The sequence below is a fragment of the Coenobita brevimanus genome, chromosome 57 (assembly GCF_032717465.1).
Source record: "Coenobita brevimanus isolate Jiangsu-jjx chromosome 57, ASM3271746v2, whole genome shotgun sequence".
In the NCBI taxonomy this organism is placed as follows: domain Eukaryota; kingdom Metazoa; phylum Arthropoda; class Malacostraca; order Decapoda; family Coenobitidae; genus Coenobita; species Coenobita brevimanus.
In genome coordinates this window covers 56,985,969-57,003,194 of record NC_137010.1, presented here as the reverse complement: position 1 = coordinate 57,003,194, position 17,226 = coordinate 56,985,969, and the positions used below count along the sequence as shown (strand labels likewise).

At 42.7% G+C, this 17,226-nt stretch overlaps 1 protein-coding gene across 1 annotated transcript in view; it reads right to left on the bottom strand.

Moving 5' to 3' along the window:
• Nucleotides 1-1,721: 1,721 nt before the first annotated feature.
• Nucleotides 1,722-17,226, bottom strand: part of LOC145402038 (receptor-type tyrosine-protein phosphatase delta-like) — an 18,604-nt gene continuing 3,099 nt past the window's right edge. The window contains exons 4-8 of the mRNA XM_080274134.1: nucleotides 10,442-10,571; nucleotides 4,902-5,001; nucleotides 4,057-4,262; nucleotides 2,970-3,260; nucleotides 1,722-2,305 (exon numbers count right to left, since the gene is read on the bottom strand). Of these exons, the coding sequence (XP_080130260.1) occupies nucleotides 1,722-2,305; nucleotides 2,970-3,260; nucleotides 4,057-4,262; nucleotides 4,902-5,001; nucleotides 10,442-10,571 (1,311 nt within the window). The remainder of the gene's footprint in view (nucleotides 2,306-2,969; nucleotides 3,261-4,056; nucleotides 4,263-4,901; nucleotides 5,002-10,441; nucleotides 10,572-17,226) is intronic.

Here is a 17,226-nt window from a genome sequence, read left to right as displayed (position 1 = left end):
GAGAAATGGTACTTTTAGGTCAGGTACAGTTCAGTAGGAGAAATGGTACTTTTAGGTCAGGTACAGTTCAGTAGGAGAAATGGTACTTTTAGGTCAGGTACAGTTCAGTAGGAGAAATGGTACTTTTAGGTCAGGTACAGTTCAGTAGGAGAAATGGTACTTTTAGGTCAGGTACAATTCAGGAGAGATGGTACTTTTAGGTCAGGTACAATTCAGGAGAAATGGTACTTTTAGGCCAGGTACAATTCAGGAGAGATGGTACTTTTAGGCCAGGTACAGTTCAGTAGGAGAAATGGTACTTTTAGGCCAGGTACAGTTCAGTAGGAGAAATGGTACTTTTAGGTCAGGTACAGTGCAGTAGGAGAAATGGTACTTTTAGGTCAGGTACAGTTCAGTATTCAGAATGGAGAGATGGCAATTTTAGGCCAAGGTAATGGTATGAATGTCTTAAACCTGAAATTTGTGCTGCAGTTGTGGGCTTCGATTCCGTTCATCTTACACTTGCTTTGTTCTGGAATCTTTGTCATGGTATAATACGCGGGAAAAGTATGTCTGAATCTTAAAGTTGTTCATTCAGCTCGAAAGAATTTTTACCAAAAGGTTTAAAATATATTCCATTTGTAGCTGCATTTTTATTTATTTATGTACTTATTTATTTTTTGCCTTGCCTAGATTTTTCTTTTAACGTTTGGAGAAAAATCATAATCCAGGTTAAAGAAACTCATGATTCAGTAGTTTATTATTTATTTACTTATTTGTATTAATCCTATTGCTGGAAGGTTTTATTCAGCTAAGGATTGCCTCTTTGTTACATTATCGTAATTTGCTGTCTCGTAATTACCTCTGTATTTACCCCTGTCCGTTTGTTTGTTTGTTGGTTGGTTGGTTTGTGAGCAAGGTTACACAAAAACTACTGGACGGATTTCCACGAAACTTGGTAGAAGAATGGGCCTTGACCCAGAATAGACTCCATTAAATTTTGGTACGGATCCGTATAAAGGTGCGGATTCGGGAATTTTTTTTCCACTTTCTTTAACATTGCGAGATGGGGCGGTTTTCGACATTTTCGTAAAATTTTCAGTGAATATTGCGTGGATCTTGATGAAAAAATCGGCACATTTAGAATGTTGGCATCTACGATTGTGTACAGTTTAGCGCGAATCCATGTAAAATTCCGGATCTAGCGGATTTAAATGTGCTCCTATAGGGGGTGGTCTTTTTCTATATTGGATAGACTTGACTGAATTAAAAGGAACTGCATGTTGGGCCTTGGCGGAGGTATGCGCTCTACTGAGTGCCATTCTAGTTTTCACTGAACTTGTTTTTGTTGAAATTATTTCTCAAAGATTCAGGAATAAATAAAAATGGAATGCTGTTTCTATAAAATATACTGTATTTAAAGATTCTAAAGCATCGCTTAACAATAACATAGATCAAGACAAAAATGGAACAACACATTCTTATCTTATTTAAATGAGAGAGAGAGAGACAGAGAGAGAGAGAGACAGAGGTACTAAGTATATTTTGTTGTATTTGTGATATTAAATCTTGAGGTACGTTAGTTTAGAGCTCAAAATGCAGGAACTTTATAAGAGAGAAAGCGGAGGTGAATCATAGGTGGAAGAGGTTTACAACAACACTGACTTTCCATTACATCAGTGACTACATGGGATTCAGTACTATGGAAACCTTGCAGCTTCCATGTTCCGTTAATGCAACACTCAGCAGGTAGTTTCTTGAGTCACAGTGTCGAAAGAACCGTCACCGTCTTTCGCCGCGGCATATAGAGTGATGGTATATTCGCTACAGGCCTGGAGTCCATCTATTTGGTAGGTCATCTTGAAGGACCCCTCGTTGTCGATGGTCTCGGTACCATTGGTGGGGCCGCTCCAGGAGAGTTCGAACTCAGTCACACATCGGGAGTTTTCAGCTGGCTGGAACCACTGGACTGTGATGGAGGACCCGTCGTAGGCATTGACCCCCAGCTCCTGAGGGGCAGAGGGTACGTCGCCGTCTGTTGTGTCTCGTACGTCCTCCCAGGGAGACCTTTTCCCTGTGGGACTCACAGCGCTGACACGGATCAGGTACTTCGTGCAGGACTCCAGACCAGAGATGCTATCCGTAATGGTTCTTGATGAAAACTCTGCAATACCTGCTCCATCCAGTAATTTCTCTTGGTCCTCATCAATGATGTTGATGTCGTACTCCTTGACGCACTGAGGGTCTGTCTCCGGGGCATCAAAGGTGATGGTGATTTGGTCGATGGATACGTCAGTCACCTGCAGGTTCAACACCGGACCGGGTGCTGTGTAATAAAACCTTTATGCATGAGAATCTAAGCTTGGACTTTATTGCTGTGTACCTGCAGCTGAGTTATCTAACTAATAGTGCTGATTGTGTCTACCTTCCAAGTTGTAGTCACATATAATTTGTACTGAAGTACCTTTTAGGGTTGATGGTAGCCAACTACCTATCTAGCAACTGAAGAGCAGAGCTGAATTTCACGAGAGACATGACAAGAGTACATTATACAATAACCTCACAGGGAGTAATATGAAGGTGGCTTTTATTTTCACCTCGTCAGACTCAATTCTGCTAGTGTCAGATTTAAAATGAAATATATGTAACAAAATGAGCGTAGTAAACTGCAGTATGTAAAATAAATCACATTGTAAACAGGTGGTAGATAGCCTCCATAGCCAAAGAAATTATGACCTGTTTTCTTGGTGGCTAAACAGGCTTCTTTGCACCCTTTCCTCAGGAGTGTCTTTCTGCGTATGGCGCTTGAATATTCCCTTGCATGGTGTTAAGTAGTGCAGGTCGGTATTAAAGTGACATTAAAGTACGCACAAGAAAAGTAAGATGTAGTAAGCATGATAAATGATTATGAAACGTGCTAGAAAGCCTTAGCCCACCAGATAACAGGCCTAAGACTTAAACACTAAAGACTCGAGAGAGGAATGACTCACCGACGTCTTCAGTTGAGGTGTGATTGGTGGTGGGGTCACTGTAGTTGGTTCCTCCAGGCGACACCACATTGATGATCACGTTATAGTCAGTACAGGGCAGAAGGTCCGTGATGATGAAGCTGTTGTCTCCGCCGCCGTCCACTTCCTCGCATGTCTCATAGGGATGGAAGCCGTCGTTCCAGCAGATGACGAAGTCCCCGGCACACTTGTCATCCTCATTATCACCCCAGATCACCAGGATAGAGTCGGAGTCCTCAGGGTCCACGATTACATAAGGTGGTGGCAGGGGCTCTGTAAAAAATTATATCAAATTATCATCAGCATCATTGTAATTCTATTGCATCTTTTTTTCTGTGTATCGTTGTCACTATAGTCGCGGGGCACGACTCTGAGGTTGTTATTATCGTACCCTGGCAACCTACCATTCAAAAGTGCGTCCGATTTCCTGTCATATTATACACGAATCATATTATTATACACGAATATATTGTACACGAACATATTATACACTAATCACATGCGTCTCATATTATACACAAAATCAGACGCACTTTTGCATGGTAGGCTGCCAGGGCACAATAATAACAACCTCAGAGTCGGGCACCGCGACTATAATACCCACTGCTCATTTTCAGTACATACCAGGACTTTTTCATTCAGGCCTGGTGTGATGGTATTAAAAAAGGCACAATCCTGAGACACAAGACCCCTGCATCACTGAGGTTTACACAGCTACCTTCCTTAGCTGCTACTCAAGGCTTTCATTTGACCTACTAACGCACAAATGGTGGACTGAAACCTTAGCTGAATGATGCCAGAAGCCAGTGTAGTGTCCTGGAAGCTGTGGCAGGTGATCGTATTGGCCATGATATTTTTATGATGTCAGTAGGTCTTATGAAAGATCAGTAAAGGTTAGTAAAAAGAAATTCAAACTATCAGACTATTCCCTGCCATAGTCTGGAATCACATACACATATCCTTTCCAACAGCAGATCATTTATTAAACCACTTCACCATCACCTGCCAGTCGTAGAGGTGGTTTTATACAAGGTAGGTGGTAATTCTCTCTCTCTCTCATCTTCCTTACCAGTGTCAGCAGTGGCGGCGTAGCTAGTCACCGGCTCACTACTCAACTCAGCGGAATTCTGGGAGCGGATGTCGATGGTGTAGTTGGTGCAGGGGCTGAGTGGACTGATGGTGGCTTCATTCTGGTAGCCACTCACGCGCAAACTGCCTGGCTCGGTTGACACATCATCCAGAAGGGCATGGGTCTCGCCGAAGGTTATCACGTATCTGGAGTGGGCGATGGATGGTGTTTACATTTCGTTTTGAGCCTCTTGCTGCTGACTTTAGATGCTTATGTTCATTTTGAGGGAAGATCTTTGGTAGTGACGAGGTTAGGAATGATGGAAGGTGTTTACATTTCGTTTTGACCTTCTTGCTGCTTACTTTAGGTGATTATGTTCATTTTGAGGGAAGATCTTTGGTAGTGACGAGGTTAGGAATGATGGAGGGTGTTTACATTTCGTTTTGACTTTCTTGCTGCTGACTTTAGATGCATATGTTCATTTTGAGGGAAGATCTTTGGTATGAAGAGGTTAGGAATGATGGAGGGTGTTATCATATCGTTTTGAGCCTGCTGCTGGTGACTTTAGATGATTATGTTCATTTTGAGGGAAGATCTTTGCTTGTGACGAGGTTAGAAATGAACTTAGTCCTCTGCTGTACGATGGCATGATTTTAAAATATATTCTTATTGTCTACTGCCAGTTTATTCATCTAAGAAAAGACTCTGAATGCTCCCCTAGATTTTAGTTTCATAAAGGAAAAAGTGCACTATGGATGAGTTTGCTTGGGGGGCCTAAACCTTACGTGGATTGCCTATTCGTTATGTTTTCCCCTGTGTTTACCCATTCTCTCTCTCTCTCTCACCTGTCAACACAAAGAGGGTTAGTGATGGGGTCGTTCCAAAGCATCTGAATGGTCTCCTGCGTGATGAGGCCCACCACCACGTCCTGGGGGGGACCTGGCACTGAAGACACGAGAAGAAGGTACCAGGTTAAAACAGAGAAATAGCTAAAGGAATGTAATATTTGTTCAAAAGATGAAGAGCTAAGGAAATTAATACGCAAGAAGACATGCATAAAAATACACATAGTTCCAAAGTTATTTTGAAACAAGGGAACGTTTTTACTTTGCTTAGTGTGCTTTCCCTTGTCCAAATCTGCTTTTTTTTTTTCTTCTGTGTTCTCACATGGAATCTACGCTGTGCCTCTTGTGAGAGCTTGTTTCCACTTAAGCGTTTATTTGAGATATATATATATATATATATATATATATATATATATATATATATATATATATGTACAGCATGATCAATTGTAGGCATCCTTTCCCAACTGACTGTTTTTTGAGCAGAAAAACATATCCAACATGACTTTACTTGAAGGGGTTCGTATCCCTGTCACATTTGGGGTATATTTGTCACGTTGCGTCCTGATGCATAGTAACCAAGAGACACACTCTGACCCTCTCAACTTAGGAATATTAGTCAGAGAAGGTGAAATACAAGGCAAAGAAACATACCAAGTTTCTCTCAGCATAGAACCCATGTTCTCGTCGGTTCAGAAAGCCTCCCTAGCACCATTTTTCCAGCGATTTATATTTTAATTGCACTTACTCTCCTCTTCTGTATTACATAAATCCATCCAAAATCACCATGCTCTTCATATAAAACGTACAAAAGCATAATAACCAGCCAGTTCTAAAAGTAAATCGGTAAGGAGGAGGTGTTAGGGAGCTTCCTAAACCGACGAGAATACAGGCCTAGGAGTATAGTATCTGTCTGTCTGTCTGTCTATAGCCAGATGCCATAATCCCATAAGGAGTGGCCACAAACAAATCGCCTCCATGTCGCCCTGTCCCCTGCCATTTCACTGCCTTCCCCCCAGCTCACACACCCCTCTCGGATCTTTTGTGTTTGGTGCACGTTCTCCCATTTTAATTTTTATTTCATCACTAATACAATTTTTAAAGCTGATTCCATATTTATTTTAAACTTAATTTTTGGAAGAGATTATTTGTTAAAGAGTTAGGTTAGGTGAGAATAGTTAACGCGCCCCGTCCCGTCGACGTATGGGTACATTGCAACATTTTGCATTTGCCAGTCCCAGCGACGTGCTGGTACGTCATGCAATTGCAAGGTCCCTAATTTCCACAGTTTTCAATTTTCGCGCGTGATTTTTCGTACGTATACACGGGACACCTTCCTCTATTCCTCTACAAGATGCCAAGCAGGGACAATGCCTTACACCGCATAACCTCCCCCCTCCCCCCCATGCCATTGTCTCAGCAATTCACCTGTTACCAGTGACCTGGCCAGTAAAGATATTCAGGACCAGAGTGATTCCCCAATCGATGACAATGTGGAGGACAAAGTTTACATAGCATTAGAAGAAGAAACAGTCAGGAATAATGATCAGGTAATGTGGCAAAAGAAGGTCGGGTATGGTGATGAGTTAGTGAGTGAAACAATGCTTATAATGCCTATATTACTGCTTGAGAACCAATATACTTTCATACTACATATAAATTCGTACCAAGTAAATAAATAAACATCGTTTATGAGTTGTGTGAAATAGTTACCCCCCCCCATCGAACTCGTTATCTTCGGTGCTAGCCTGTTAGAAAACCCAGTCAGGTAAGGAGGTACTCCTACCTGGATCGAGTATTTTAAACCTCAGGTGAGGGATTTCTCTATGAATTTTCGATGTTTCTCACCAAAAGCGGAGGTTTTAGCAAAAAAAAAAAAAAAATCGAAAATACCTCGGGATTGTGGGGTGTCAGAGGTGCGAAATAGCTCGGGACGTGACGGGTTAATGATAATAATAATAATAATAATAGTAGTAGTAGTAGTATTAATGATAATAATAATAATAATAATAATAATAATAACAAATAATAAAATATAACATTCATCTTGCCCGATGCATAGATAAACACGGCCATGGTGCATAACAGAAGCGTGCCAGCCTCAAACCACCTTCCTTTCCTGACAAATCCACTCGTTACAGCCGCGTTCAGGACAGCGCCACTGAGCACATCCACCACCAGTGCTTACGTCCGTCGATGCTTACAGCGGCATAACTTAGATTTTTGGATCTTTTGTGGTTATGCTTAAATATTGTTTGCTGTTATTATTCTGTCTATCTGTCTATTGCCAGACGCCTTAATCCCGTAAGAGGTGGTCATAAACAAATTTCTTCCACGTCACCCTGTCCCTTGCCATTTCACAGCCCTGCTTTCAATTCACACCTCCTCTCTCATATTAACTAACCTTCTTATTATTATCAATTAACCTAACCTAACGTAAAAAAAAAACTCCCTCAGAATATGTTCAAATGTGGAATCAGCTTAAAGAACTGCATTAGTGACGAAATTTACCAAAAATGAGAGAATGTGAACAAACACAAGAGATCCTCCTCTCTCATATACCTCTCCACTCCATCCCTCCTTCTGATCTTCGACCTACCCCTCTTCTCCTCCCCTCCACCTCACTCGCATTCACTCTCCTCGTTTGACTCTCGCTCTCCATCCTCCTCGCATGGCCAAACCACCTCAGTGGATTTCTCCTAATGCTGTCTATCACATACACTTCCACACCACAATGCACCTTCACTTCCTCATTTGTCAGTCTGTCTCTCCATGTGACTTCACAGGCTCCTTTCCAATAACTCATTTCTACTGCTCTCACTCTTAACTTGTGTCCTTCCAAGAAGGTCTTCGCTTCCATACGTTAGGGTTGGTGTCACAATACTGTCATGCAATGACCTTTTTTTTTTTTTTTTTTTTATTTCATGCTCACTTCCCTATTTCTTATCATTGCTTTCAAAGAACCAGCAACACTTCATCCCTGCTGTAACCTTTCGAGCACTTCACCCTCCCTTCCATCCCTACTCATCACACTACCCATGTACTTAAATGCTCTCACATTTTCCATTTCCTCACCATCCAACCTCACTGTATATTCAGTGACTTCCTTTCTCCTGGAGACCATAACTTTACTCTTTCCTACATTCACATTTGATTCCGTTTCGTACACATTCCCAGACTCATTTACCAAGCCTTGCAGCTCCCCTTCGTCTCAACAACACAGTGTCATCTGCAAACAACAGTACAGGAAGTTTCCGAATGCTGCCCTCTCTCATTAGGGTGGCTTCAACATCCACTGCCCTGCCTTGTATCTCATAACCCCATCCATATGCAGATTGAACAACCATCGAGACATGACACATCCCTGTTTCAGTCCAACATTCAGATAGAAAAATTCGCTCAGTTCACCATCCACACGCACTGCAGCCTTAGCACTCTCATACATACTCTTCACAGCCTGCAACAGCTTCCCATTTACTCCATATATTCCTAATACTTTCCGCATTCCTTGTCCGTCCACTGTCATATGCTTTCTCCAAATCCATGAAGGCCACATACAACCTCTTTCCTTTCTCTAAAAATTTTTCCACTAAAGATCTAAGAATGAATATCTGATCTACACAACCTCTTGCCATCCTAAAACCTCCCTGTTCTTCTCCAGCTAATTCCTGTGTTGTTTCCCAAACTCTGTCATAAAGTATCCTACCACATACTTCTCCTATTTCACTAAGAAGACAAATGCCCCTATGATTACCACACACTTCTTTTTCCCCTTCCCCTTTGTACAAGGGAATAATTATACCTGACTTTCAATCCTCCGGGACTCTACCTTCCTCCCAAGGAAGTCTGCACATCTTCCATATCCATTTTACTACTATCTCTCCCCCATGCTTCATCATTTCACCACACTCTTTCAATTCCTGGGGCTTTCCCCATTTTGACTTTCTTCATTGCTTCCACTACTTGCATCCTACTGATCTCTTCCTCCTTTCTCACCTCCCTCCTGCCAGCCATTCCCCAGCCACTTATACTCTCATAACTTTCATTCACTATGTTTAACAGTTCCTTTACGTGTTCTCTCCATCTGCTCACTTTTTCTGCCGTCTTCACTATCAGTTTGCATTTTATCTTTCACTCCCTCCCTCCTTCTTTGTCAGGCACTCAAATTTATTCTTTTCCGATCATTTTTTCACCTTGAAATATGTGGATTAGTGGATTTGTTTTATACCGTTAGAAAGCTGAGACTTTGTAGAATAAGGTGAAAGAAAAAAGGATGTCATATTGCATAAAGTAAAAAAGTTATGACGAGTATACGGTGAAAGAGCACATAAGAAAGTTTTTACCAAGTCTGCGCGCTCGATTTCTTTTCTTTTCAGATCATTTTAACCCAGAAGTATTTGGATTAGCGGATTTGTTTTTATACCGTTAGAAAGCTGAGAGTTTTTAGAATAAGATGAAAGAAAAAAGGAAGTGATATTGCATAAAGTAAAAAAGTTATGACGAGTATACGTTGAAAGAGTGCATTAGAGTGTTTATATCAATTTTTTTCCTTAGCGTTTTTGTGGTCACGTTTTCGAATTTTCCCATGAGTGAAAATAGTATCACCGAACTGGAAATTCATTCAGGTTTATACCAGATGAAGACATTAGACGCAGTTTCTGATTTATGGTGAATATTTCTTTGTTTGGATGCGGTTCACGTCTACAGAGTTGGTTGGACACTTCTAGGTTGGAGGCGAATCCGCATCCAAAGACCACGACAGAGTTAAATTCCTTCCAAATTCCTCATCCACGCTCATTTTACTCTCTCTTACTAATCTTTTCACCTCTCTTGTCCTCTCTACATACAGTATAACTCTCTCTTCCGTCTCGCAACTTCCTCCACGCCTCTGCTTGCCATCCATTCACTATACTGTATGCTTTCTTCTTTTGCAGCACAGCCTGTCTCACCTCCTCTTTCCACCATGCTGTTCCTCACACTCCCTCTTGTCTTCTTCACCCCACACACCACCTCACATGCTGCACAGATTTCTTTTATGAATATCTTGCATACACCTTCCACCTCTCCCATCTGATCCAAATCATATTTACCCAATTGCTCCTCCACTTCTCTCTCATTATCTGCCTTTTTTCCATCCTCATGCAATCTTTCTACTCTCCTTGTATGGACTACTTCCTCCTGTCCTTCCTCCCTTCTGTTCGTCCACTGTATTTGTGCCTTGACTTTCTCCGCCACCTAGTGGTGGTCAGAAAGTCTGTTCCCCCAACGTCTGTATGCTCATACATAAGAATTTATTGAATGCCACAGCAGCTGCTTTGCTGGATTCACCCAGTTCACAGTACCAGTTGCATAATTAAAAGGGTAATATTGTGGCATGAATCTCTAATGTACTGTATAATGAGGACTTCATTTGACAACAAAGGATAGGAAAAACAGAAACAAACAAAAGTTGGGAGAGGAAAGTAGGGATGAATAAAAGTTGAGCAGATTTTAAGATACCGAAGAAGTGAAATATTAGGCCATCTTTGTGCTCTACCTACCATCTTCACGTGTTTGGACGGTCTCATCAAGAGTGGGTGCGGACAGTCCTGATGGCGTGATTGGGGTGATCTTGACGTGGTAGAGGCCACAGGCTTGCATATCTGCCATGGTGATCTGTGTGTCTGTTGTCTGGGGGAATTGGGAGGAGAAGGGTAAAAGTGGTTCGTTTGGTGATGCTAGGTCTGTCCAGGAAGTATCTGACTATAGGGTTCAAAAAAAAAAAAAATACAGTAGCTGTTGAGCTAGGACACTAATTCCCCTCAAAGCAGGCCCCCTCTGTTTTTGTTTTTGTTTTTTTTTAACGAAATAATGTATGGAGGAAGGAAAAACAAAGGAAAAAAAAAAGTCCATGTTCCACATGTAGCCCAGCGTTCTTTTCACTGCTTGAAACATTTTTCAAAGTCGGATTTCAGTATCTCTTGTAGGCGCTTCATCGCATTCTTCATGATCTCTTCTCTCGGATGAGCGTTGCTCAAGACATGTTGGAGTGTGCAAATCACCATCCAGACTTTCTGAAGACTGTCATCACTGGAGATGAGACGGGTGTAAGGTTACGACCCAGAAACCAAAGCACAGTCATCCCAGTGAAAGCATGCAGGGTCGCCATGGCCAAAGAAAAAAAAAAAAGCACAACAGGTCCGCAGCAAGGTGAATTGCATTCGCATGTTGACATTTTTTTTCTTCTGACTACCGTGGTGTTGTGCATCACGAATACGCACCAGAAGGTCAGACTGGCAAAAAACATTGCTGCCACAATGTTATCCGTCATCTTTGTGATACAGTTCGGTGGAAGAGACCAGACCTTTGGAAAGTGGCAAATTGAAGCTGCACGATGGCAACGCCCCTGTCGATTCTTCTTAACTGATTCTGGAATTTTGGCCAGGCACAACATCCTGCAGGTCCAGCAGGCTCCCTACACACCAGACATGGCTTCGTGCAACTTTTGGTTATTCCCCAAGCGCTACACTTCACTAAAGGGCTCCTAATTTGAGTCAAGAGAAGAGATCATGACAAATGCGATGAAGCACCTGCAGGAGATACCAAAAATCAGCTTTGAAAAATGCTTCAGGCAGTGGAAAGAACACTGGCCTACATGTGTCAAGTCAGAAGGGGCCTACTTTGAGGGGGATTAGTGTCTTAACTCGACAGGTTAGCTATATAATTTTTTAAAGTCAAAGTTCGGATACTTTCTGAACACATCTCGTATAGTAGACCCTAACAGACCTTGGTACACTGGGTAGTGGGCTTAGTGGACACCATGAAGGCAACCAGATTTCCATCGGCTATAACGAACAGTGTCCATTAAATGGGGTGCAGTGGTTCACAATGCATATTTAAATGGAGTGCACTGGATCACAATACGTATGTTTCCTACCCATTTTACTCCAGCCTAGCCTGTTCTTGTTATCTCCCCATTGTGATTGCTGAGTTGTCAAAACAGACTATAGTAATACTGTGCTACTCATGAAGAAGCGTTTTGAGAAGGATGTGAAATAACTGCAAAATGGTGAAATTGTGGGTCAAGTTAGGGTAAAATAGGTAGAGTTTTCATTTTTAGTACTAGAATGTGCTACTGTACTTATTTATTTTCAAACATGTGCTTGAAATCCCACCTCGGGGATACTGTCAGATGTAATGGATTATCGGCTTTATTGGATCAGGTTTCCCCCATTTAGTCCATTAAAGCAAAGTTCTGGTGTACTGTAGTGCATTTTTTGTAACCTGACAATTCCTAACCTCTTCAGTTGACTGCCAGTAGTGCTGTGCTGTGTTTGAAGCTCCGGTTTGACACATAACCAAGGAGACCCATTCCTACTAAGGCTTATTGAATTTATGGATCCATGATTATAAATATTCAAATTGTGGGAGCGGCCAAGTTAGTCTGGTAAAATAGAAACACCGTGAAACAATAAAAAGTTGGCCAATACCTCCCTTCCAATTGTAATGATTGTAATGATGGAAAGTGTTAGGTCCGTATGCCTTTCAGTTACCCCTTAACCGCGGGACGTTACTTTCGTGATGCTCGGGTGCAATGGATCATACCGTGGGGCGTCACTTTTGTGATTCTGTGTTATTTTGAATTATCCTGGGATTTCAAGTGGTGACTTGTATCATCTATCAGTACTGCCAATGTCCAACACTAGTCAGCACTCCAAATCTCATCTGTACTCCCATCCATTGTTGACATTTTAGCGATTTTCCCCCCTTCCTGACTCCCCTCCCTACCTCCCCTCCATTACCCTGTCCTTTCACCTCCCCAGCCGCGCTGCGCTAAGCAAATCTCCCCCGGATTTTTCCACAGATTTCATCCATTGAAATAAGCCCTATGTCCTATTTTTATACAAAATAATATATATAAAAAAAAAATAAGGTAAGTGATAGTGGTATACACCAGGAATTGGCTAATTATCACCTGACAACACCTCACATGCGTTCATTCGCTACATTACTATGGTAATTTCCCTTTTGAATTATGCCTTGTAATCTATTTCTGTAATAAAAATATATATCAGAAAGGAAGGGAGAAGCCTAAGTGACATTTACATTCACCTGGAACTAACTGTTTCTTTATGTATTGCCGAGATTTTCTACCAATAATTTATTAGCATGTAAGTTAGCAGCTGTCATCCTCATTGTCACTGTCAACCCTTGCCTTCTCAGGTAAGCCACGGCATTTAGTTCCTTGTCCTCTGCTGTGGTCAAAACATGTCACACTCGCGCCCCGGTATTTCTGCCGTTTCTGCGCCCATTGCAATGGGCCCTGTGACCTCTACACGCGGAAAAACTCGTGAGGGAAGCAGGAAAGGACTAAGTGACTCTGCAGTGGAACGTAAACTAGCGGAATTGTCAGTGGTGATGATGGATAGTGATTTTGATCCTTTGGGGGATTCGTGTGATGAGCTGGGTGAGGAAATCGTGCCAGAAAGTACTAGTACGAGTGCTTCAGTGTCCAAAGTTATCCCTAGCTCCAAGGGAAAGGAGCCGTTAGTGCAGCAAGGGAAGGAATTTGGGAAGGGAGTGAAAAGGCGGCGTGTTAGCCCCAGAACAATGGCCCCGCGTGACCCAGCCCGCCATGAGTCCCAAGTTGATTCACCTCCCCGTTCCCCAAGCCCCACTTCACTCATTTCTTCCTCTTCTTCTGTTGAATTATCTCCGGAGTCTTCGTCGTCGGAGTCACACCAGCATAAACAGTGAAGGCAGGCCGTAGAGGAAGAGGTAAATCCCTGACCCGTAAAAGTAGAGTTGCTACTAGAGTAAGGGCTGCTAGTGCTGTACGGCAACTCAGGGTCAGTGTGAGTGACCTTGAACGTGGTAAATCTCCCTCACAGCCACCCACCACCCTCACCCACCCTACACCGCCACGACAGGGAATCCTGGACGCCTTCGCGTGGACGGAAGGGTCCGATTTTCTCCCAGAACATTTAGATTTTGATGAGAGCTCCTCAGGAGTACAGCCTGCCTTCACTCTTGACGATGATGCTGAGTGTGTGGACTTCCTTTTGGCCTTCCTAGATGACGAAGTCATGCAGCACATATGTGATGAGACCAACAGGTATGAATCACAACGTGCTGCAAGTGGTACAGGTGCAGCCAAGATGCAACAGTGGTCCATGCTGGGAGTGCAGGAGCTGTATGTGTTCTTCGCTCTCATGCTTCTCATGCCACACTCAAAGAAGCATGAGTTGGAAGAATACTGGTCCATGGACCCCTTGCTACCCTCACCCACCTTCAATAAGTACATGGCCAGAGATCGCTTCCGGAACATCATGGGAAACCTGCACTTTGCCGACAACAATGTACCTTCCCAAACCGACCCACTCTGGAAGATCCGGGAGATTCTGATCAGAATGAAGGATAAGTTTATGTCATTCTTCCACCTCTTTCAGAAGGTTGTCATTGACGAATCCTTGGTTTTATTCAGAGGACATCTTCGGTTTGTGCAGTACATTCCAAGCAAACGCCATCGCTTTGGAATCAAGTTCTTTGTACTGTGCGACTGTAAGACGGGGTACATCCTTGACTTCGTCATTTATTCAGCCCGCACTGTCGATCTGGATAAAACACACCCCCTTGGCTTCTCAGGCTGTGTAGTGAAAGTGCTCCTTGAAAAGTATTTTGGTGGGAATCATGTACTGTATACAGACAACTATTATACAGCACCGAAACTTGCCAAATACCTTTCAGAACACGACATTGGCTCCTGCGGCACTGTCAAAAGTAATCGTGCCCACTTCCCTAAATTCCAAAAGGCAGGAACCTCGCAGCGAGGAGACGTGCACCTACGCAAGTCTGAGAAGATGCTGGCAATACGGTGGCATGACAAGAGGGTCGTGCACATGCTCACCACCGTACATAAGGGGGAAATGATAGACAGTGGGAAGGTCGACCGTAGGACAGGCGAACCTGTGATGAAACCTGATGCTGTGTTAGACTACAATATCAACATGCGGCTGGTGGACAAGTCCGACATGATGATTGGTGAGATCGACTGCCTCAGGAAGAATACTAGGTGGTACAGGAAAGTTTTTCTGTATCTCATAGACATGACGATGCTGAACGCCTTCATCCTGTACAAGATGAAGGTCAACCCATCCAAGTCCTTCTCCCTGAGGTTGTTCACCAGGACTTGTGTTCAGCAGCTGCTGGAAAGATATGGTAGGGTGACAGCAGCAACTCCAAGGCGCCATCCAGTAACACTTCCCGACAGACTTGAGCAGAGGGCGTACATGGATCGGCACAGACTGGTGCTAATGCCTGCCACAGGCAAGAGGAAGGCTGCGATCCGCAGGTGCCAGGTGTGTGCACATACCACCCGAAGCAAACATGAGCACAAACGCACCTCTTGGCAGTGCGCTGAGTGCCAGGTTCCCCTCTGTGTTACCTGCTTCTTTGATTACCACAGCCAGAAGCAGTTCTAAAAGTGCAAGTGGGAAAGGAAAGTAATGTGAAAATAATGTGTAAATAATGTGTAAATAGCAAGTGAAAGCAATGGATGTTCAGTACATATGATTGAACAGTGTATTATAGTTTTATCTTACTGAAAGTGACAGTGAATAACATTGTGTAAGTAAAATAGAAGGGTAAATATTGAAAATACAATAGAAAATGTAAGTAGTAATGTAAGTAATTAGTAATATAAGAAAATGAGTACAAATACTTGATGTTATAACAGTGAAAGTGAATCCATGGCTCTCTACATATTTTACTGAATGAAAAATTGAATGACTTCAGTGACAATAAACTAATACTACTGAAGGAAACTTATGGATAAAAACTCCATATATATATATAAGTGTTATATAGTAATAGAAATATAAAGTGAATAATAAATGACAGAGTACCAAGAGCGAACTAGCACAAGTGGGAAGGTCATACGCGCTCGTAATTTTCATTGCTTTCACAGTGGGTTTTTTTTTTTGGAGTATGGATCCCAAACTACTTGATAATCATATAGTGTTTACAGTGTTAATATCTGGCTGTGGTAATCATATTACGGGTTGTCGGGAAGTGTAAAGTGGAGACTTCGTTACCCAACTTCAGAGGTCTCCACAAGTCCTACGGTAATCGACGAAGGCTCAACGAACATCCCAGGAGAAAGCTGAAGGTATGTGCCATAAGCATATATAATTTTAGTATTCTAGGACTAATAACTGATTTTTGGCAAATATTTTTTGAGAGGTCCAAATATTTTTTGAGAAGACCACGAATAGGATGGATGGACAGTGTGATGAGAGCGCTGGATGCGAGAGGGATGTCTGTTGAGCAAGGAAGAGTGGCTGTGCGTGACAGAAATAAATGGAGAGAAATTGTGAATGAATAAGTGATGACGCAGCCCTGAGGGGATATTCTCCCGCATTTGGTCTGATCAGCTAGTCAGGTCAGGTGCGGGTAAGGGGATGGGTCTGTTATGATGTGGCAGGGGTAAACCAGTTCTGCTGTCGGGCCCTGCTGCGGATGTCACTGCTTGCATTGCGCAGTTGACCCTTGTGCGGTGTGATGCGGTGAGGATCTGTCCGTTCTCCCCTTTGGGGCTAAGATGCGAATGAATGTGTTTGAATGGATGAGTAAATGGAGAGTGAGTCGTCCTGTCTCGGCTACCTCCCTTTCCTTGGGGGAAGCAGCCTAGGTATATAGATAGATACGAGATTTTTTGAGAGTCTGTCGGAGCCCGAATAACCCCGCGGGACACGCAAAACATAGGTAAACATGCCCGCGGTGTAAGGGTTAAAGAAGCTCCCTAATACCTCTTCCTCAGTTATTTAGTTTTTGATACGGCTAGTTAATATTAGTGTGTATGTTATCTGTGATGAGTATGACTGTATTTGAATATTTTTAAATGGCACTGAAGAGAATAGTAAGGAGCAGTTAGCAAAATAAATTGAACGAGGTGTTAGGGAGAATTCGGGCCTTTGTTTTATCTGACATCAGTTTGAAGCACCTAAAGAGTATGAAAAGAAAGAATACACCATGTCATTGAGGGAGAGATGAGAACATGAAAGGTTATTAGGTGACAGCAATAAAGCACATAACGATAGAGTATGAGAAGCAACGACAAAACGTTCAGGGAAGCATGAGAACAATGGAAGGCAGAACAGTGATGGCGGGAGGTTGTCAACAGATTTTTACACATGATAGTTCAGTACATCTTCGTTTAAGCTGTCCCCCTCGTTGTATTTTTAACTCTCTCTCGTTTACCAGAGGAAGTAAATTTTCTCTTCGTTCTTCGGTCTGTCAGCTGAATATATGTAGCTTAATGGTCCGGAAGTTGTGCTGTCACTTGATT